The sequence below is a fragment of the Tachypleus tridentatus genome, chromosome 10 (assembly GCF_004210375.1).
Source record: "Tachypleus tridentatus isolate NWPU-2018 chromosome 10, ASM421037v1, whole genome shotgun sequence".
Taxonomy (NCBI): domain Eukaryota; kingdom Metazoa; phylum Arthropoda; class Merostomata; order Xiphosura; family Limulidae; genus Tachypleus; species Tachypleus tridentatus.
In genome coordinates this window covers 38,144,858-38,169,527 of record NC_134834.1, presented here as the reverse complement: position 1 = coordinate 38,169,527, position 24,670 = coordinate 38,144,858, and the positions used below count along the sequence as shown (strand labels likewise).

At 35.3% G+C, this 24,670-nt stretch overlaps 1 protein-coding gene across 3 annotated transcripts; it reads left to right on the top strand.

Annotated features, from left to right (window-relative positions):
• Positions 1-6,006: 6,006 nt before the first annotated feature.
• LOC143229079 (uncharacterized) lies at positions 6,007-18,598 on the top strand. 3 transcript variants are annotated; one of them, XM_076460863.1, is made up of 3 exons: positions 6,007-6,105; positions 7,391-7,532; positions 16,385-18,598. In XM_076460863.1, the coding sequence occupies exons 2-3, from the start codon at positions 7,515-7,517 to the stop codon at positions 17,723-17,725; spliced, it is 1,359 nt and encodes a 452-aa protein (XP_076316978.1). In that variant the 5' UTR covers positions 6,007-6,105; positions 7,391-7,514; the 3' UTR covers positions 17,726-18,598. The 3 variants fall into 3 exon arrangements, 1 of the variants encoding a protein (XP_076316978.1); XR_013015653.1 differs by lacking the exon at positions 7,391-7,532 and having other exon boundaries at positions 6,037-6,105; XR_013015652.1 differs by lacking the exons at positions 6,007-6,105; positions 7,391-7,532 and adding an exon at positions 15,539-15,667.
• The last annotated feature ends 6,072 nt before the right edge of the window (positions 18,599-24,670 follow it).

Sequence of the window (24,670 nt, the reverse complement as noted above, 5' to 3'; positions counted from 1 at the left end):
TGAGTAGCACAGACAAGTTGGATATATACTGGTCAATTAACAGTACCACCTCTTCATGCATTTGCCCAAGTACAACTTGTCACTCAGGTATGTAGAAAACTACTGAAAGATTAATATAAGGAAAGACACATAAAATGATAGGAAACAATCAAAGCCTTAATGTCATCCATATTATAATGGAAATCTCGACAGTTTCATTGTATCAAAGTGGCCATTTTTACCTAGGTGAAGGAGAACTGGATGGAAAACGTTTGTTTACGATCACGCATTTTTTCTTTATTACAACCTCGACGGATCTTGCATTCAGTCGAGACACATGTCCCAATGGCGTAGGGAACGAATAATTGTTCCGCATCTCGAGGCTGAAGAAGATAGACCTGAGCAGACACCATAAGTTGAGGCCAAAGGAGGTGGACCCAGGTAGTCACTGCAAAGAATGGTGGGACATGAGTAGATGTTTACTTGTCAACTCGATTATTCATTTAGGTAAAAATTTCACATGATGTGAAAAGGTCTCTGATGGAGTTACAGAGAGCATTGTCTGCAAACCCACTGTCGTAGTTTAGTGTAGTGCAGCAGTGCATGCCCATGACAGAGTGGGGAGCAACAACTTTCGAGCCTCCAGATAAGTAATGTTGTTGACCATTTTTAATTGTTGTACTTCTTTTTTCCTCCACTCTATTACAGTAAGATCGATAATAAGAAGGAATTGGAACCACTACAATTAACACAGTGAGGGTCTAGTTCACACTCGTAAGCGTCGAGGTCTTTGCCACCACAACGAACACACATCACAGAACCATGACAAGATGTCTTCGAATGACTGAGCTGCTGACAATGGAAAAACCTAAGAGAGTTGGGAATATGTGGTCATGCCTTATGGCTCAAATAACTTGCCTTGACAGCAGTAAGTATACATAGTGATATATATGCTAAAAAAAAAGAACATTGGTAAGCATCATAATTTTTTCTTTATGAGTGGAGATGCGTCGCACTGCAAAAACTTCTTGGTTGGATAAACCAGCGAGGACCTCCATCTCAAAGATGTTCCTCAAATCTCTCTCAATAATAACTACTGGTGATGAATTCAAAGTAGCATGGGGAGTAACCTCAGTGGCCAATATCCCCAATGGCCTTCGAATTCAGGAGGAGTTTATTGTGTTTTGTGGTAGATGTTTCCATAAAGATATCCACGGAAAGCTTTTTGTCTGTCTTTGTAAAGCCAGCAATCCCCCTTATGAATAAGAGGAAGACATTTATTTTAAAAATTGCCTGACAAAGAATGCAGAACGAGAAAATTAGGTAAAAGTGCAGAACGAAATGGAGACTGCTCTTCAGTTTTCAAGATGTAGTTGTTTATCAATTCGTTTTTTTTTTACGATTTTATGTTTTGGTGGATTTGGGGGATCCATAATGAAAGAGAAAATATTCCTACCTATCATAGAGCTCTATGAGTGAATACACTACAATGCGAAACAAGGACACTGCAGCATTGTCAGGGCTTCGTGAACACTATATCCAAACACCAGCATCAAGCACAAAGTCCACAACACCCGTTGAGAATGTCCAACACTGGTACTCAGTTGACTCTAGCACAACAAGACCAGTCAACTGACCTTGGGGGCCATCCCAAGGTTACCGATCTACAGAAATTCATGCTAAAGTGGTGTGTTTGGGTTGGACCCCTCAACCATTAGGATTCTTTCCTCCCCTTCACGGGTCGACACACATGACAAACAGTGGCGAGTTTTAAAGTGTTATAATCATAGATAATATTGTAATAAACAAATTAGAGAATAATAATGTGTCTTGTCAGTTGCGTTCTAAAATAATTGAACTAGCCTGTGTGAACTTTTGACGTGAAATAGAATTATTTAAAACGAATGATATTATACATATTTGGTAACGTAATAAACTTATCACCGATTCTGTTGTGATAAACTGAAGTGATTATCGTGCTTACAGAATTAAAAAAAAACTCAAATAAAAAACAGCTTAAATGGATATGCATGTACTACATTATCCAATCTACATTTAACCCAGTGCCTTATTTTATATCCAGTGCTTGCATCACCAGGCAAACATTCACCCAGCAATGTAAAATGCATTCTAGAGCATAGCATGCTTCTTTTCAGATAGCTAAAAAATGAGTTAATAGAAATAGCAAAGAAAAAGGCACTTCTGTCAAGAAGAATACAGTAAAATCATCAAGTAATATTCTCAGAAGGTGAGTAGATTCAAATCTGCATACTTAAGTATTTAATAAACTAAAAAGCCAATATAAATTATGAAGTAGAAGGCAAATGTTTTAAAACGAGTAAATATATTTACATTTTTCTCCTTTATTATCTCACACTTGTATGTGAAAATGCTAGCTTAAAACTCGTTAAATTTACCCCTAAACAGTGTTTGTTTATTTTTTGAATTTCGCACAAAGCTACTCGAGCGCTATCTGTGCTAGCCGTCCCTAATTTAGCAGTGTAAGACTAGAGGGAAGACAGCTAGTCATCACCACCCATCGTCAACTCTTGGCAAATAGTGGGATTGACCGTCAAAATATAACGCCCCCACGGCTGAAAGGGCGAGCATGTTTAGCGCGACGGGGATGTGAACCCGCGACCCTCAGATTACGAGTCGCACGCCTTAACACGCTTGGACATGGCAGGCCGACCTAAAAAGTGAAAAAACCAATATTTCGGTGCGATAAATTAAAGGGTTGCCTCCAGTAGCACAACGGTATATGTGTCGATATTCGTGGTGGTAGAATACAGACAGCCTTTCGTGTAGTTTTGTGCTTAATAACAAACAACAACTAAAGGGATTTACATATGATGTGTCAAGACTTGCCATGCTGTTTTGTTATTTATCTATTTGGCCAGGTGGTTAGGGCGTTCGACTCGTAATCTGAGGCTCGCGGGTTCGAATCCTCGTGACATTAACCATGCTCGCCATTTCAACCTGTCAATCCCACTATTCCTTGGTGAAAGAGTAATCCAAGAGTTGGCGGTGGGTGGCGATGACTAGCTGCCTTCCCTCTAGTCTTACACTGCTAAATTGGGAACGATGTGAAATTCAAAACAACAAATAAAACAAGCCATTTATCTATGACTAATAAAGACGAAGAGGTGCAACTAAACCTGACCCTACCTGGACTACAAGATCAAAATCCTTACGATGAGGAGATTGTTTGTTTATTTGGTTTGAATTTCGCGCAAAGCTACACGAGGGTTAACCTGTGTTAGCCATCCCTAATTTAGCAGTGTAAGATAAGAGGGAAGACAGCTAGTCATCACCACCCACCGCCAACTCTTGGATTACTCTTTTTACCAACGAATAGTGAGATTGACCGTGACTTTATAAAGCTCCCGCGGCTGAAAGGGTGAGCATGTTTGGTGTGAGGAGGACGCGAACGATGAGAAGAATAATAATTTATATATTTATCCCCCACACACACTCTTAACATTTCACAAATCGCACCCTGCCAGGGTCTAATGAACTGACTTGAACTTATCATAAATATTTAAAAATAGTTATGTATCCATACATTGCGAATGATATATAAAAGATAATTCAATATTTATGTTAACATAAAGAAAATCCACTGCAAACGAAATACACATTGTTGAAACGGTAGTTTGCTAGATTCCAAGTCTGTAGATTGTAAAGCGAAGACTCACTCCAAAGAGACAAATAATGCTGTACACTACGCCATGCTAGTATACTAATTAGGTAATCTTGTCTCACATTTTGGCCCAAATCAAAATTAAAAATAAAGTAGAACGTTAATCTTGGCTAATATTATTCCACTTTATGTCATTTCCTTCCTCATCACACCATCGATAGTATTATTGATATTTATATTTTTGTCATAAATAAAAGTACTGTAATAGTTAGAAGAATAAGATTAATTCAAACTGACATAAACAAACAGCGATAAGAAAAAGTTTTCAAGTTTAAATAAAAAAAGAAACAACAACCCCACAGCGAACTCACATATGTTGGTTTTAAAGTTGTGCTTTTTACCTAAGAAAAAAGTGTTTTACACTTACACGTTACCTGTTAAAACAAGCAGCAACCGATAATTATCGTTTGCCAAGACAACCAGTTTGTTGACCAGCACGTAAACCACGTCCTAGCAGTAGCACCAACATTGCTAGCCGAAGAGAACCTGCTCTATTGGCACGTACGTTTCTAACCTTCTATTCCCTTAAAAGATGTTGAGAACTAAGGGACCACTCCATGTGTGTCAATAAGCATCGCATAACTTTATACGTATTAAAATTATCCACACCTAGAGGCACAGCGGCATGTCTCTTTGAATACCGGGTTTTGATAATTGTGACGGGCAGAGCACATATAGCCCATTGTGTAGCATTATGCTTAATTACAAACAAAGTTATCCTTCAGTTTAAACAATTGTGTAAAACATCATAGAAAAAAATGGGTTTCAAAGATATAACAGAGGAGTTATTATTTTGATGTTCTTTTAAGACGCGTATGATTATTTTTTTGCTCAAGCGGATTCTTATGTTGGTTTCACTGCTTATGTGGAAAGGTGTTGGTGTGTGTAATCAGAACAACCAATATGATTACTGTTTTTTGTGTTACAAATACTTGAGTGAACTTGAGAATAATAAGAAATGTTTAATGAAAAGAAACGTATGCCAAAGGTTATTTTAAACAAAAAATCATTTGAATTTTCCATCATATTAAATAACAAAAAAGAAAGAGCTATCGCCTATCTACTTACTAGGACAAGTTTCGAATGTTTAGTGAAATAACATTTGTTGCATATTGATATCTTCTGTTATTATAATGTGATTAATTTAAATGAAAACATACGTAGTTACCATTCATGTTAATAACTGACATGCATGTAATGATGTTGAAGATAAAAGTTCTCGTATATTCAAATAGCATATGTCTCAATTATTTCAACATTATCAATAATATACAATCTTCAATCTTTTTTATTTGTACCATAATTAACTTTTTCGGCAATTTTCTCACTAGATAACGACAGGTTCGCTGTAATATTGTAATATAATTGTGAGTGATTTTCTAAGAGTATCATATAAATGTTTTGTGTAATTTAGGAAGAGAGTTTCGTTCTATTCAATTTTGTAAAATTTTAATATGCAATTTATGTAAGATTATTACTTTATAGATATAGTGTAGAACATTTTATTTGATTTTTAACGATAATATTACAAGATTTTGTAAAGTATTATATATACATACATATATTTATATTTAAGGCCCTGCATGGTCAGGTGATTAAGGCACTTGACTCATAATCTGAGGGTCGCAGCTTCGAATCCTCGTCACACCAAACATACTCGCCCTTTTAGCTGTAAGGGTGTTAAATGTGACGGTCAGTCCCACTATTCGTTAATAATAGAGTAGCCCAAGAGTTGGCGATGAGTGATGATGACTAGCTGCTTTTCCTCTAATCCTACTGCTAAATTAGGGAAGGCTAGCGCAGATAGCCCTCATGTAGCTATGCTTGAAATTCTATTATATTTAACGTTTAAGTTAAAGTAAAAACGGAAACAAAAGTTAAAATGTGCATGCCCAAACAATGCATACAATTATTATACTTGATGTTCTTTTCTGATGCCAGTTTTATATCTTATTATAAAGTTATACGATGCAACGTATTAGCAATAGTGAAGAAATGAGTTGCAAAGTAGGGGTGCTAGGCTAGATGTGCAGATTTTACAATGAGGAATTGAAAGTATAAGGAGCTACTTAAAGCAGCTTAACCTGGAGAAATCTGGGGGTATGCACTCCATAAAATTAATATAACAATATAATTTACAGTTGCTATATAAGTGTTACAACACCTCCAATTCTGAGCTTCTGGTTAGCGTAGCTATTTTTAACTGCTGCTCAAATAATAATGTGTTCTAAAACAGTACTGACCAAACGTGAATGAATTAATATGGTCCCTTAAAACCTGACAAGAAAACATCTGCTCTTTGACTATCACGTGACACAGCAGCTGGTTAGCAAAGGCTAGAAACGCGCTTTTCTGTTTATGAGCCAAGGTTATATGAACTATCCTACGGCCATAAGACAGCTCGTGGAACAAATTTTATTTAGGTATGTTCTCTTTTTCTTTTTTACCAGGGTAATGGTTTTAAAATATCATTTAATTATTTATAATTATTAAAAGCTATGCACATTTTGTATGTATGAGGCAAATATATTTCGACAGTGTGGTATGTGAATTTAAGAAATTATATATACGTTAATTTAGCAAATTGCATCTCTATTTCCTACAAATAACAAAACATTTACTTCAAAATTTCGTAAAACTGAGTTTAAAGAAAAGCTTTTGTTTGTTGAATTTCATGCAAAACAACGCTAGGGATACCTACGCTGCCCCCCAGTGACTCAGCAGTATGTCTGTGGACTTACAACGTTAAAAACCGGGTTTCGACACCCGTGGTGGGCAGAGCACAGATAGCCCATTGAGTAGTTTTGTGCTTAATTCAAAACAACGCTAGGGATACCTGCGCTAGCGTCCCCAATTTTGAAGTTAGACTCAAAAAACGGCAGCCAGCCAACACTATCCATCGTCAGCTCTCGAGCTGCTCCTTTATCAACGAATGAATGGATTTGACCGTTACGTTATAACGCGACCACAGCAGAAAGAGCGAGTATGTTTAATAACGGGAATTGAACTTACGACGTGCAGATTGCGAGTCGAATGCTTTAACCACCAGGCCTCTTTTAGAAAATAGTTTCTAACATTTTTAAATATATATGGCTTAAAAAATAAATTTATATAAATATATAATGAAATCTATGTCCAGGAACTTCAAGAACTTTACGAAATGTCATATGTATTAAGGAACTGTAGGAGTAAATTAAATCAATATTGTATATGATATTAAAAGTAAAAAATGAGGGAACGATATTTCTGGTCAACAGGAAACTTCTTAATCATTATAGAGTGAATAGAATAAATATTAGGAAAAATGTAGTGGTACTATTTTAAGCTTTGTTTGTTTTGTTTGTTTTTTTGGAATTTCGCACAAAGCAACTCGATGGCTATCTGTGCTAGCCATCCCTAATTTAGCAGTGTAAGACTAGAGGGAAGGCAGCTAGTCATCACCATCCACCGCCGACTCTTGGGCTACTCTTTTACCAACGAATAGTGGGATTGACCGTCACATTATAACGCCCCCACGGCTGGGAGGGCGAGCATGTTTTGGCGCGACTCGGGCGCGAACCCGCGACCCTCAGATTACAAAGCGCACGCCTTAACGCGCTAGGCCATGCCAGGCCCACTATTTTAAGCAAGTCGTAGTTTTAGTAGTTTGTTAAATATTTGCTCAAGAATACACAGACAGTTTACACATAGATGTCTTTAATTTTGCAGTGGACTAGAGGGAAGGCAGCTAGCTAATCAAGAGATCCAACCCTAACTCTAGGCTATCCTAATCTAACCGCATAATGGGATGGGACTACTTGTCTCTTGTACAGACACGTCAACTCACTGATTTATGTTATGGTACTTAACGGTAAGGAATTTTATAATTCTGCTACTTTTAAATTCATATGTTATATAGTTGAATGACTAAACTGGCATATCTTTATGCTCCTGTAAAAATTAATTTCTTGCATTCCATTTTTGGAAATGTTTCAGGGGAGTTATGCCCAAATAAAAGGGTCATACCGTAAAGAGACCCGTTATTCTGCCTATAAAAACGCTTATTTAAAATCGAAGAGCGAAGGGCATCTCTCCTACTTTTGGAGCCTTGTGGGGTCAGACTGGGGTATGACCATTCATTCTCACCAGTTTTAAAAAGATTATCTCGTTGAATTTAAAACTTATAAAGTTGGTGGCTCTTTTCATAGACCCAAGTGAGGCAACGGGACTTAAACTATTAGATCCTTGGATTCACTCTCTAGCCATGCTCGCCAAACAAATCTAGGTAGAGTAAGCAGTCGGAAGTAGAAATAGCTACACTTTGAGAGTCTGTATAGTTAAACAAAACGTGCTATGCAATTTTATTGTTTGTTTTTGTAGTTTTTGGATGAACATCGCTTCTAAAAAGAATCTTAACATCTGATGTAAACTTTCTTATTTTAATTGTTTTTTTACATATTTTTGCAAAACCAAAACAAAAGACTGTAAGAGTCAAACCGAATAACTACTAAAGAATTGTCTGATAAGATGTTGTAAGAGTTCAGCAAATATTAAGTAAAAAAAAAAACAACCTCCAGCAACTGCTAAAAGCGAGTAATCCAAACGTTTCACTGCAGAGAAGGAGTTATCGTGCCATAGTCGTTACTTACATGGATATTTACTAAGGCGGATTTGTTTGTTTGTTTGTTTGTTTTGGAATTTCGCACAAAGCTACTCGAGGGCTATCTGTGCTAGCCGTCCCTAATTTAGCAGTGTAAGACCAGAGGGAAGGCAGCTAGTCATCACCACCCACCGCCAACTCTTGAGCTACTCTTTTACCAACGAATAGTGGGATTGACCGTCACATTATACACCCCCACGGCTGGGAGGGCGAGCATGTTTAGCACGACGGACTAAGGCGGATAAGACCTATATAATATAGCTTATTATGTAAGTGTTCTAGCAAAAAAGACGTTGCATACATATATACTTGTATAACTGAGGGTAAGATGGAAGCCTCCGACAACGTTTACCAAATGAGAGAAAGAGAAAACAGTAAAATTTTAATTTTTAAATTATAATAATACACTTGACTTTAAAATATAAAATATATGTAAATTTAATGTATCCTTCACACGGAGATAATATACTAATTTTTTCACATTTAAAGATTAAAAAGTAAAATATTGTCGACGTATATGGATAAATAATAATATATATCAATCATGTTTATTCAATGAACTCTCATCCTAGCGTCTTTACATTTTATCACTTAATGATTTAAGTTCTTCCTGGGTAAAGTTATGTTATGAAATCATTGTGCTTCGTAGTCTTTCTTTATAAGACTGAATAAAATGCGGTGGAAATTGTACTTTTTTCTCTTAGAAATTAATGAGGAACGTGTGTTACCTGTTGTTTTATGTTCTGCTTTAAGATGTTTATCCACAGAAATGGTTAATTGATTGAACAGGATGTGGTTGTACCTTTTTCAATGTACCATCATAAGATTAATAAAAGGTTAATTTCATGTTGTAACTGTTTTTATCCCAAGGACCTGACACACGTTCCACAAACAATGGTTAATTCAAAATTCTATTCCTGATATGAGTGAAGTTCCTAAGCTACAGTTTCTGTTATGTTCAGCATATGCTTCAGGCCTTTCATGATATAGTCTGTCATAGTCATGATTAATCTGTTCCTATTTTCACTCTACCAGAGGACCAAGCATATTGCTAATAACTGTCTTAAGTGATGCTACAACATAATACTGCTGTAATTTCCTCGAGGTTGGTCGCAAGTTTTAATCCTGTTACCGAACATGTTGCCCTTTCAGACATGGGTGCATTATAATGTGTTGGGCAATCCCACTTGTCTTTGGTAAAAGAGTAGTCAAAGGGTTGATGATGGGTGGTGTTAACTAGTTGTCTTCCCTTTATTCCATTGCTTCTAAAATTAAAGACAACTAGCACAGACACTCCTTGACTAGCTTTTCCCAAAATTTATAGCCCAGTTAACATGTTTTACACCAATTTACTATATATCTCCAAAACCCAACTTAATAGATGCATATTCCTACTTCCTCCAGTGTCTTCTTAACATCTAAGTGTCCAACTGCTGGAAGACTGTGAAGATGACAAAGTGCTTCAGAATGTAGAGATGAAGGAAGTACCAACTGCAGTCGTTGCTTCTGTCCACTAATATCTTTTTTAGTTGTGATATAATAAACCCATGTGTAAACATAATTAAGCAAGTTATGTCCAATACACCTTCGTCTTTGTGGTATGTGGGGTGAGTGTTTGTATCTTTTGCCTGAGTAGCTTCCAATTAAGTGTTGGGCCATGTCACTTCTTCTTTATCATCACTTATGGATACCAAATCTTGAATTATAACCTATTTTACTTTAGGTTTATCATCTTACTATACTGTGATTCCTTCTCTTCGTAGCATTTACACTCTTCATAAACACGTGGTTTTAAATAAGGCAACAGAATTTTTATAGTTCTGTCTAAGGTGATGCACAATGTTAAAGTTAAACTTCTGATGTTTCTGGAACAATCTTGCTATTTGGTCTTCTGAATTATGAAAATCAATCAAACACCTGAATCATGAATGAACTGTCTGGAGAAAACTGTTTATCTCTATAGATAATGATGGGAATGACTTAGTGCTTGAACAACACTTAGTACTTCTTTCCGAATAATGCACCTCCTTTCTGCAGCATTCTTAGCTTACTATAGTAGGCAATCACGTATTTAATCTACATTGTGCTTGTGACAAACTGTTTCCACTGCAAAGTTTCCACTGCCATCTGTATCAAGATTAGGAGATCTTTCAGAGTTAGGTATACTATTAAAGGATTAATGATCAATTCCTTCTTCAGTTTGTGAAATGCTTGTTCACAATCACCAGTCCATCAAATCTTATTTGGCTTTTTAAGTATATTGTGTAAATGATTAATTACGTCAGAAAAAAGATTTTATAAAACTATGATAGTAAAAGTAGTAAAAAATAACCTTATCTTGTATGTTATTTGGTGTTAACCAATTACAGACATCGTTAGTCTTTGATGGATGTGAAGATACTCCTTTTCTACTGACTAGATGTCATAGGAAACTTACATTGGTACAGAACAATGCAATTTCTTGGGATTCAGCTTAAGGTTACCTCTTTTCATCTCATCCAGAACTTTCCTTAGTCTATCGTTTGCATTATCAAAGGTCTTCTCACAAATGGATGAGTATGACTTTCCAGGGTATCTCAAACAGAACACACTCCATTAGTAATTGAGCTTTAGCAAAAACGTTGCATAATCTAAATGGTAACATGACAAATTTCCACAGTCCATTTCCTGCAGTAAAGGTTGTCTTCTCTCAACTTGCTTTGTTGACTTGTCTATTCTTAAGACCCAACGTTGAAAATCATTTTCATCGAGACAGAGCATCCAAAGCAGCGTCATATCTTAAAAGTGGATAATCATCCTTCTTTGAGACTTCATTCTCCTTCCAGTAGTCCACAGAGAATATTATGGGTACATCCTTCTTTTTCAGAAGTAAACTGGGTGATGTTTCAGACTAATTTCTAACACTTCTCGTATTTTCATGACTTCTATCTCTTTAAAAGCATCAATTTGTTTTAAGGGTGGAAGTCATCGAGCTAATTGATTTCCAGATATTGCCTTATAAAATATTTCATCTGTTCTGCCAAAGTCATGAGGTCCAATATAAAAAAAATCTTGATACTTTATGAACAAGTTATTTAACCTATTTCATTGATCAGCTCTAAGGTCTCCACAGCTAAATTTTTTTTTATCTGAAAGTATTACCTTCACAGCTTTACATCTTGCAGTGTTTCATCCAGATTTTAATTGAATTTTATGGATCGTTGTATTCATGGCTACAGCGGTGGTATCTTTATCCCACAGATCAACTACAGTTTTATCAACCATTAATCCATCACAAAATGCTGGAATGTTTGGTTCTACCATGGCCAAGTTATGAGGTGTAAATACGACCAAAATAGTTGGCAAATAAACAATGTAGTATTTTATCAAGACTGTTCAAGGACCTCAAAATCAAGGAGTGAAACAATTTTACAAGTTATTTTTACTGTTATAATTCTATTGTAATTTGTATGCACTATATTGTTGCGATTACCTGTCTTAGTTACGCTCTAGTTGACGACTGTACGTCTTGACAATATTCCTTCATTATAGAGGCCCCACCATAAGGTTGTCATGTCCAAAGCTTAGTTCTCCTTCCCACAGGCTTTTATAAAACATCTTTCGCACGAGAACAAGAGTTTCTCAAAAGACCTATATGTCTTCGTAATGAAAAGCGTGAATACCCATTTCAGTCTCCAGTTTTTTAAGGTATGAGATGATTGAATGTTATATACAATTAAAAGCCTTATTTTGATGAACCCCTACCTAGATGGATTTGTTTTTCAGACAAAATGTTTCTTGATTAATTTGCATACCATTGTCTGGGATACAAAACTTTCTGGATGATAGTGATACCCCAAATTAATCCATATTCCCTTGTTTTCCAATGCCATTAATTATAAGGAATATATTTGATTTTGAAAGTTTAAATTATGAAATGATCTCATATTTATGGTCTGAGTGTATGAATAAATAATAATGTGCTGTTACAAACATTTCCAGAAAAGAATCAATTTTCACCTCTGTGATGATTATGCGGATAATCGAATCTGATTCGAATTCTTATAGAAATTCATTTTAAAATCATAAAACGTGTAACAATTTCTATTTAGAAATAGAAAAAAAATAATTTTGTTTGATTTGTTTTTAGAGCAAAATCATATTGGACTATCTGATGTGTCCATCTCGGGAAATAAATCTCCTGATTTTAGTTTTATTGATCACATCAGGGGATCAGTTTTGTTTGAAAACACACAAAAATGTTTAATTGATAATATACTAAATTACATTGAGTAATTACAGTAGTTCTTATCTACTACATTACTTATGACAGGTGTGAGTTGTACACGCTCAATTGTTATTTTAACACTTATTAACATACTACAACATACATTGGTTCTAGAAATCAAGAACAAATCCATGTAGACATATCGCTTCCAGAAAAGGGTACAATATATTCACTAGATTGTCCTTACTTTCTTAGTTTCGACAATTTCTGTAAACCCGTTATGTTTTCTGATGTTGGACTCAAACTGATCAAAGATTATATAATTCGATTCAATTTTATGAAAACTACTCACAAATTTCAAAATTGTAGCAGTCACAATTTTCAGTAGCATCACACTACCTATAAATGCCAAATAAGACCATGATGTATCTCTAATAAATTGGTTTGTTTTCATTTTTTTTAATTTCTCGCAAAGCTACACAAGGGCTATCTGCGCTAGCCGTCTCTAAATTAGCAGTGTAAGACTAGAGGGAAGGCAGCTAGTCATCACCACCCACCGCATGTTTGATTAGACGGAAATTCGAATCTGCAACCTTCGGATTATGAGTTGAGTGCCTTATCCAACTCGCCATGCCGGGCCTGTTTGTTTTGAATTTCGCACAAAGCTACATGATGGCTATCTGCACTAGCCATCCCTAATTTAGCTATGACAGACTAGAAGGAAAACAGCTAATCAACTTTATCCACGGTCAACTTTTAGGCTACTCTTTTACCAACGAATAGTATGATTAACTGTCATGTTATATCATGTTTACGACTTAAAGAATACACATGTTTGATGCCGGGGATTCAAACTCATGACATTCAGGCTGCGAGTCGAATGTCCAAACCATCAGGCCATGCAAGGTCGTTCTGGTAAATGCTATTCTATCATGGTTTTATATGGCTGTGATTTTTTCTTTTACGTGACTTGTTGATTTGCCTATTTTAAATGTTTTAATACAACGTACCCAACCATCTACATTCAGACCTTACAGAAAATCATGATTACAAGAACGCATATTTTCCTAAGTATTTCTCTAATTTCTGCATATTATTACCCAGTACCCTACATTTCATTGAAATATGTCTTTAATTTCATTGATTATAAATGCACCACGAGCACACTTTCTATTGTCTTCAAACACTACCGCAAACAACCAAAAATGATATCGAACTCATAGCATTATCTGACTCTTGTGGCATACCGGTGTGAAAATAAAAACGCCTGATCATAACCTATCAAATATTCAAAGTAATAGTAAATAACTTGCGGTTTTGAAAAGTCTAAAGGTACGATATAAATCGCTTCGAATACTAATATTATAGACCAATATCTTCAATACATTGTCGTAATTTTTTTAACTTTTTATATTTGATAAATCGTTTTAGATTATTTAATGAATATAATACGAAGCCTAGTCAACGTAACGATGATAAATTAGTTATTTATTTATTACGTCTTGCTACAAGCTACTATCAGTATCTCTTGCACCCCTAATACTTACTATACCCCTGCACTTATTAATGGTACTAGTACTTTGAATAACGTACAAATAGTGGTTTTCTCTTCCAAAAGTCATTGGCTGTCTTGTTGCTGTCACATTTCTTCCAAAGTAGATGGTCAAGTGAATCCAGTGGCGGATCTGTCCTTGTTGATCATCTGCAAGTAGTTTCTATAGGAGCTTTGGGCTCCTTACAAGTTTGAGCTTTTACTGACATATTCTTTCTGGGAATTATCTATTTGGATTTGTTTCTCACCAATGTACTTTCAAAGACGATCACAGTGAATGACCTATAGCTTGAATTGTCTATCCTTCTGGATTCTATAAGCCAAATCATTGATTCTTTTCAATACCGTGTATTGTTATTCTCAACAACTGCTTCATTTAACACTATAACAGCCTTTCATTATATCATTATGTGAATTAAGTTCTTCGATATAATGATATACGATATCGATGGTATTCCTTAACCTCTATACATATTTTGTATGAAATTTCTGAGTTATCTCCCAAGCGTCAGTGATGATGGTATGTAGGCTATAGCTTCGTGTACTATTGTTTGATAATTTACAAGTAGTACTGTAAGATCTTGATCCTATGTTTTCTTATACTCATTTACATGAATTCTAATTTGTTTGACAATGTGTGATTGTATTTCTCTACATTTCGTTGCAATGATTTGACATATTTTGCCAAACAACTCTGATTCAAAGTTTCGTCTCTGATCTGAGTGAAGTTCTATAGGTATACCAAATCTTGAGACACATTTATTGACGAGGGTTTTTAGCAAGAGTCTCTATTTCCTGGTTAGAAAAGCATATTTTTCTGTTCATTTCATAATATAGTCCATCGCAATAATAGTGTATTTATTCTCATTGCTACTTTGTGTCAGGAGACCAAGCATATCAACAGTAAATCTCTCAAGTGATGCTTCAACACAATAATTGTTTCTTCCGTGGATCATTTCGCTTCTAGCATAGTTCATATGGTTTACGTAAATCCTTTACAAATTTCTGCTGTCCTACTTGCCTCAACGTTTTCTTACTCCGAAAATTCCGGCCACTGGAATGTTGTGGTGATAACCAAGAGTTTCACTGTGTCGAGTCACAGTTTCTACATAAAACATATTTGGTATTCTTGGCATCAAATATTTAAAATATTTATGAATATCAACAAAAATTATCTAGCAATGTCTGAAGCTCATAATAAAAATACCACCGATAATAAAGTTGTTTAGACCTGACTATTTTCAAAGCGGCAATTTTAATTTTTACATGTTATTTACGTAGAAACAAGTGCATATTAGTTAGAAAGTAACGAATTAAATTTTGATCAGTCATTATTTCTAAGCTTATATTCATATTTTTTACATTATTCTTTTTAATTGATTTGATTCATTGCACAAAGTACAAATATTATTTATAAAAGTAAGCAACAATAGGAAGCTTGAAAGTACTGTTATAACATGAGAGAGGGCGCTTACAAGTTTTATTTAAGTACAAAGTATCATGTGATTTATGTCTGCACAATATATTTGAATTAAATAGAATGTTACGTTAATGTAAAAGTATCTTCTATCATGTTCTGGTTATATGGTAAGAAAATATGAAATCTATGCTTGTACAAAAGTATGGATTTAGATACTTGCTTATAAAAGATGCGGTTGGTATGAATGTAATACTTAACACAATGAATTAGAATTAACAATAACAGACTGGCTCAAGATAAATTCCTGTGTTATTTGATGATACTATTGCTTCATATGTGTTAAACACGTAAATGCTTTAAATGAACTGTGAAGAAAGTTATTAATGATTTAATTTAATTTACTCAATATCCTAATTATTGTAGATAAAAGTACTGAGCTGATTTGTGTGAGACTGAAGTAAAAGGGACTATAAGTAACTAGCACAGTGTAAGAGTAACGGTAAAAAATCTTGTGTGGGTTTACTATTATTACTCTATAGTGTCAAATATTTTTTATAGATGTGATTATTAGTATTCATTGTTTATTAGTAAAGTAAAACCTGTTAAGTCAATGTTACTGACTACCACATTACTAAGCTAGTAAAGTCTAGTTCAAGTAAGTTGTATTAAATGGTAACCATAATATTTTTACAGAAGTTTTGCATACAAGAAGTTGAAAATTATATATCTTACATTTTATAAACAAAAACATCAGGATGTTTGCTTTATATGAAATTAATCATGAAGGTCAGTTTAGTTCTGTATCAAAAATCTGGATTTTCCCTGGTCATCTTGTTTGTAGAACACCTGACAATGCATATTTATTGTTTTTTATGATCTCACAGTGGAAAGTTGTCAAAAGAACGTTTGAACTTTTCATACCTTCAGAAGAAAAGGCTTACGTATTTTTCTGTAATAGTAAACCACCAACCGTCATTGTGATTTTGCAAAGTGGGAGAATTCATGTTTTAACTTATCTAAATAGTACTCTTGAATGGCAACAGACTTGTATTGGGTATCTTATTAAACCACAACAGCATGTGAAAGATGATTCTGTACATTCTTCTGTAAAATATGAAGAAGTTAATATTGAATGTGCATGGTTATGTCAAACTCGAAATGAGTTATTGTGGTGTGAAAGCAAACAAACAAAGAGAGGACATGTCATTTTTTCCTTATGCAAACAAAGTTTAACCACTATTATCAGAAATGACCTTAATGTAGACTTGTCAAAATACACACAAGTTCTCATGAAATCACCAGGTATGTTTGAAATCCATGAATCATTAGACACTTTGTTTATTTTTCTGTGCAGCCCAGTGCCTTCTGGTTGTTTTTTTGTGATGAACTCTTATTCCAAACTGCAGTTATTGAATGTTTATGGAGAAAACCTTTGGAGTAGCAACTACATATGTGTCCTGGATATAACAGATTTTTTTAAAAGTAATTTGAACATTATAACAAGAATTAACACCTCAGTTGTACGTGTGACAAGTGATAAAATAAATGATAGGATATGTTTGCTAACATCAAAAAATGAACTTATTTTGTTGAATTCCTCTGGGGACAACTGTGGAAAAGTGAACATTTATTTAAAGAATCAAGTTCTTTTGGAAGACATAAAGGACTGCTTTAGTTTATGTGGGTGGTTATTTTGTATAGTACAGTCATCAGTACTATCTGTTTTTGACATGGATTCTGGTGAGTTTTTACATGAATTAGATTTAAGTGGAGATGTCCCTATAGGATTTTGTTATTATGATAATAAATATAAAATCTGGGGTTATTATAGTACAAAAAAAATATGTGTCTTGAAGTTGAACACTCCAAATCAGTTATTAATTTCCAAATGTCCTCGGTACCAGAAACTCCTTTTCATGGTGCATCAACATGAAATTCAGTTGCTGACATTTATTCAATATGTTATCAGTGGCAAATTGTGTGCTTCTGAACTACCTAGACAGTTACCTGCATCAAAATTTCTTCAAAGCAAAGCAGTATTATTAGCATTGTTGCAGTACAACAGAGAGTGGAATTCAAACACTTGCACCTCAACAGAAAAAGCTCTAATGGAAATGGTGAATGAATCTTGGCCAGAAATTAAGACTAGACTGAGCATAGCCTTGAAACCACTAGTAGAATGTTATTTGCAAGTTGAAGAAGGGAGAAAAAGACTATTTGTCTAAATATGTAACATAAATAACTATGTACAATATTAATAGAGCTAGCTATTTAAAAGATATTCGATAACGTGTAGTTAGTAACAAAGTTTGAATAATATTTAAAAATATGTCTTGTATAAATAGATATATTTTAATATTTTAAAAATATTACTTATAAATTACATTTAAAGAAAATAGAAATGTCAGGGTATAAAAGAAAACGAGCAAGTAATCATATTTATTAAAGGCTCAAAATTCTGGTCAGTTTAAGAACATCTGTAAAAAGCTACTTTTGAGTTATTATTTTTGAAGTTAGTTCTATGTAGCAAATATTGTACTAATTTTTTTAGATTTTGGAACCTCTTGTGACTAGTTTTAAACTGACCATTGCTCAGCATACAAGTACAAACTAAAATTATTTGCACTGTTAAACTTATGTAGTAATATTTTGATTGATAATATACAGATGCTGGTGCTGATTTGAGCCATGTTACTTTGAATCAAAAAAGTATCTTAAGTATCTTGCTCAGTGTAACAATAGTAACATGGTATAGAATTTCTATTACAGTGTCAAATATTTTTGATATTATTATTCAATGTTAATATCTTGTTATATTAACAAATGTAAAATATCATGTTATTCAGTACAAAGAAAACATGTCTGTTAATGTCTGAAGCACTTAAGAAATATAGTGTTAACTGATACAGTTGTTTACACCTGCTTATTTCTAGAGTGACAATTTTTATCTGGGAACTTGTATATTAAAGAAAAGAAATCCAATGTCATATAAAAGTATAGATTTAGATATTTGCGTAGTGAAGGATAAAGTTGGTAACAAATGTTAAGATTAAAGTGGAATTAACATGTTGATTATCAATAAATTTTTGTTATTTCAATAACAGTACTATTGCTGAATTAATGCTTCTTTTCATTATGAAATTAGTGTAACTATGTATCAGAAAAACTTAATCTTATAAAAACACCTTATTACTAATGAAAACAAACTAAGTGTAACTTTAGATGAAAGCAGCATCTTGAACTATTAATATTTGTGCTAAAATCATTTGGTTTGGAAGCTCATTGGGTTCATGGAGTGTTGCATACAAATATTCAATTTTGCATTTTTATTACTACTTTGCCCTCTGTTAATGGATCTTCACCAAATTTGGCACAAACGTTTGATGGATCCGTGCATACTTGCAGTTTTACATTTTGTATTTTGCATTTCCTACAATTACATGTAAAGGAAGCAACTTTCATGCCCAAAGATAACCTATTATTAATCATGAATTTACATAATTTCTATTCAGGGGACTGGTACTCCAGCCAGTCTGTAAAAATATAATAGTACAATCTGTTATGTGCTCATGTAACTATTTTACAAGATGTGGATGAATCTTTACCAAAATTGGTATGGTGGTTCATTGAGGCCCTTGCAAAGATACATAAAAATTTTCAAATTTGCAATTTTTATGGGCATTTCTCACAACTACTTTGCCTCCTGTATGTGGGTTGCCACCACATTTCCTATGAAACTTCAAAGTTTCAGCTTTTCAATTTGCATTTATGGGGTTTTCAAGTGTTTTTTTTTTTACCATTACTTTGCCTGTTGTTAATAAATCTTCACAACATTGACATAAAAGTTTATTGGGTCCATGAAAGAGGGTCTTGAAACCTTATAAGTGTAGTGAGTGTTTGAATAAATGTGGGGGCCTGGCATAGCCAGGTGGTTAGGATGCTCAACTCCTAATGTAATAGTTGCTAGTTTGAATCCCTGTCACACCAAACATGCTTGTCCCTTCAGCCATGGGGATGTTATAGTGTGGCAGACAACTTTCTGATTGTTGGTAAAAGAGTAGCCCAAAAGTTGGCTGTGGGTGGTGATGACTAGCTGCATTCCTCCCAGTTTTACACTGCTAAATTAGGAACAGCTAGTGCAAATAGCTCTCGTGTAGCTTGTTCAAAATTAAAAATAATCAACAAATATTAACATGAGATTACTTAACTTAGATCTAAGGGCATAGAATTTAATATGAAAGTAAAAATATTGATTCAACTTTAAATTGCTTCTGAATCAAGCTGTTTTTTGTTATGCTACCGACATTTTTAGTTGGAAATAAACCACTTTAATCAATGGAAATTAAGAAATTAACAAATATTTTACACTTTTGTTTATACATTTCATTTACTTACAATGGATAAATAAAGAATATTAGGTTACACTTTTGTTGCTAAACAGCATAACATAAAAGCCAATGTTGGAATGCATTGTTACCAAAATTTTCTGGATTTTTTATGTATGAAAACTTGTTAATCAAACTGGTTTTTATTAATAATTAGTTTACGGATACGCCACAAATTCGTTTCATAAACGATATTAATTTTGATTGTCTCGCAAAGAAAGTTAAAGATGTTTAACTGGCTCAATGGAACTTTTCTGTCTATTTGTTTTTCAACCTTGATTTCTCAAAATGTAGCTATTTCAGTTAGCTACGGAATGTGACATTAGAGTTTAATATGGGATAGGAGTGGTAGCACTTGCCCTGCCATTTTTGATTGGCTAAGCTAATACAAAATAATTTATGCTCCATATATAATAAACGTTTGTGAAAGTAATATAAATTTTACATTATTTATCCTTTTTGGCTATGGACAATCAATTTTTGATGTATAAAAGCATGGAAATTTAAAATAATGATTTCTTAGTTTTATTTATTTGCCAATATAAAAAGGTTAAACAGTAACAGGTTCTACTATTATAAATTTATTTTAATACCTACAAGATCTGAATTAGAGAAAATTTGTTATAAAATAAAGTTCAAACCTTAATTAAATTTATATTTATCAGTTGCAACAAGATTTGATCATGTGTAATTATCAAGGTTTGTTTGAATTGCCCTTTGTTGAACAACTAGAAAAATATAACAAAAATGAATTGCTCAGAGTATTAGAATAAGAGGTTAAAGTTGGATGGGTAAGAGCCATTGCAATTGATGCAATGAGGGTCCATTTCACACTCGTAGGCTCCATGGTCCTTGCCACTGCAACAAGCACACGTTAAGGAACCATGGCATGATGTCTTCGAGTGACCGAACCACTGACACTGGAAACAGAGAGAGGGTTGGGAATGTATGACCGTACCCTACAATTAAGATAACCTGCCTTGATAATGGCAGGTAGCCGTGGTGATGTAAACGTCAGAATGAGGGCATTGATCAGCATCGTAATTCCATCTTTGCTAGTGGAGATACGCCTCTGCAGAAACTCCTTGAGTGGAAAAACCAGCGAGAATATCTGACTCGGGGATGTTGTTCAAATTCCTCTCAACAATAACTCCTCATGATGAATTCAAGGTAGCATGTGGTGTAACCTGTATAGGTATATCCCCAATTGCCTTTGAAAGCAAGAGGAGTTCACTATGCTGAGATGTGGATGTTTCCACTGATATATCACCAGATCGAAGCTTCTTTACTGACTTTGGAGAGCCAGCAAGTCCCTCTAGTCCCTTCTTATTGAAAACGAGAGACATTTGCCCTAAAGGTTTGTCTGAGAGAGAATGTAGGATATGAAAATGAGGTACAACAGGTGTTACAGATGTTGAAGTTTGCTGCTCAGAATCTAGATATGGTCGTTTACCTATGGAGTTTTTTAAAAATATTTTGTTTAAATTTTTATTTGGAGGATTCATAATAAAAAAAGGAATATTTTGGTGCCCACTAACCCCACCCACCATGAAGCCCTACGAGGAGATGCACTACAATGCTAAACAAGGACACTGCAGCAGTGCCAGGGTTTCGTGAACACCATACCCAAACACCAACATCAAATACAATGTTCACAACACCTGTTGAGAACATCCAACACTTTTTACTTGGTTGATCCTAGCCCAAGTGGACCCGCTGATTGACCCAAGGGGCCACCCCAAGGCTGCCTATCTACAGGAATTCAAGGCCAAATTGGTGTCTTAGAGTTGGACCTCTCAACCACCAGGATCCTCTCCTCCCCTTCACGGGTCACTACTCACGGCAAACACGTGGGTGCATGTTTAGATCCCAGAGGAGGTAAACTGAATGAACAGAACCTTCCCTGGGAGGTTCCCTCATCACGTACAGGAATCTACACCGAGGGGCAACAAGAAGATTCATTACAGCCCTGAAGAATAGTAAGAATAAAACAAACTTCAATTATGGCTCCAAGAAGAGTTTCGAAAAGACTACCCAAACAAGACTGAAGATCATTGGAAATTAATGAAAAATGTCATCATATCAACTTGCACCCAAACAATCAGCTACCTCTCTCCAAGAAGCATCAGGACTAGTTTGATGAAAATGATGAGGAGCTTCAACAACTCAATGACGAATAGAACCAAGCCTTCAGAACTCTACAAGCTGATCCCAACCTCAACAGATAAGTGTGCAAGGCACCAGAAATGCAGGGCTCTACTACAAAAAGACAACCCGAAAGTTGAAAGACCAATGGTGGAGATACAAAGCCCGAAATATCCAGCAACTCGCAGATACCAGCAACATCAGGGGTTTCTTTGCTGCCACCAAATTTATCTATGGAACAACAACTAATAATAGAGTTCCACTGTAGTCGAGATGGGGCCATTCTCCTTTAGACTGATGATGAGATTAACCGACGATGGAGGGAGCATTTCAAAGAGATCCTCAATCGCCACTCAAATGTCGACAAAGATGCTGTACTTCAGAAAATCCTACACCAGCCTGTTGAAGACACCCTCAGTGAAATTTCGACTATAGAAATGAAAAGTGCAATTATGAAGATGAATAACAGCAAAGCTGTAGGAATTGACAACATTCCAGCTGAAACCTTCGAGGAAAGGAGACCTCTGATCCAACAACAGCTCCACCAACTGATCACCAAGATCTGGTAAACGAAGACCATTCATTCAGACCTGAGATATGCTCTGATTATCTCCATCTACAAGAAGAAGGGGGACAGATCAGCCTGTGGAAACTACAGAGACATCTCACTTTTATCCATTGCTGGTAAAATATTGGCAAAGATTCTCAATGATCGACTGAAGCCACTGGCTGAGAAGATCATGCCAAAAACCCAGAGTGGTTTCCGACCATCAAGAGAGACAACAGATATGATTTTCGTTGCCCGTCAACTCTAGGAGAAATGCCGAGAACACCAGAAGCCCCTCTATATGGCTTTCATCGATCTCCATGAAGCCTTTGACAGTGTCACATAGATTATTGTGAAAGATTCTTGCTGCCAGTAGATGTTCTGCAAAATTCGTCACCAACCTGCACCTTCTCCATGATGGAATGATGGCAATGGTTCAAATTGATGGAAACCTAATAGAATATTTTCCTCTCAACTCTGGAGTGAAGTTTTGTCATTACACAAAACCTCTTCACCATTTTCATATCTACCATTATGTATCACATAGAGCTAAGATTACTATCAGGCATCGAGATGAAATACTGGACAGACGGAAAGCTCTTTAGGCCTAGCCACCTCAAGGCCAAGAACTGACCATCAATGACATCTGTGGTCGACCTGTAGCATGCTGACGACAATCAGGTGTCATCTCTCAGCGAATATGGACTTCAGGACATCCTTAATGCTTTGACTTTGCCAACCAAAAAAGGAAACTCTCTATCAGTTTGAGCAAGACCGAGATTCTCAATCAACAAGCACCTGCAATGGTCAACCCTGTATTGCCTGCTCTCCAGCTACAAGACCAGCTCCTAAAAAACGTCAGCATTTTTAACTATCGGGGAAGCCATCTCTCATCCTCTACAGACATCAAATGTGAAATCCAGTATCGTCTGAAATGTACAGGAGCTACCTTTGGATGTTTCCGAACACAAGTTTTCCAGGATTGAGACATTAGGACAGTCACCAAGATGTTCATATACAAGGCAGTTATCTCCACCATCCTGTACGGATCTGAAGCATTGGTCACATATCATCAACACCTGAACCAGCTGGAACACTTCCAACAGAGGTGCCTCCAGAGTATCTTGAAGATCAAATGGGAGAAATACAGACCCAACCTCGGCATCCTCAAAGAAGCAAAGATCAGCAGAATTAAAGCCACCATCATCAAAAACCGATTCAGATGGACAAACCACATGCTCCAAATGGATGATACCCAACTCCTGAATAGTCAACTGAAAAATTAGGAATGAATGATAGGACAGAAGGAGCAGTTCAAGGATGACCCGAAGACAACACTCAAGAGCTGCAACATTGATGTTAACATTGGATAACTCTCACTCATGACCAAACCTCATGGAGATCCCTTGTCCATCAGGGAGGAATTTTTTTAAGTCATCAAGATAACATTTTAAAAAGAAGTGACAGAAGTAGAAACAATGCAGATAGATCTCTCTGTGCCTCCAGAAGAATCATTCTCAAAACAAATGAAAAGTCTTTTGACCTTCATACATTCCAGCAAATCCCAAGATCCACTTTCTTTGGTTCTGGGTACAGGCATTTCCTCGGATACTTCTTTTCCCACCCCAAGATGCAAAACGATCATTCCTTCACGTCCTCATTCACTGGAATTCTCTTCCAACAATAAAGACCTGCCCCATCGAACCAGGGCAAGATCCATGGAGTTCAATAGACCTCCCTCGAATAAAGAAGTAAAGAAAAAAGACGTGGTTGTAAACAGAATGGTTCTACACCCAATTCGCCTACACATAAATAAAAATGGTTATCTTTTTTCTATTAACAATATAATTCCAACCTAAGTTTATCATGCATTAGTGATAATGTTTTGAAAGTTAAAAAGTTACACTTATTCGTAGAATGTGTCAGCAAGTAAACTGGTAAACTACATTCAGTGGTTTCAAAGAAGTCACGATCTTTATGGAACTGTCGAGGTTTACATTCTAATATGGATGGCACCAAAACACTGATTGCTTCCTACCAACCCCTATGTCTTTCCTTGCAGGAAACATTTCTGAAAGCTACTGGTACACTCA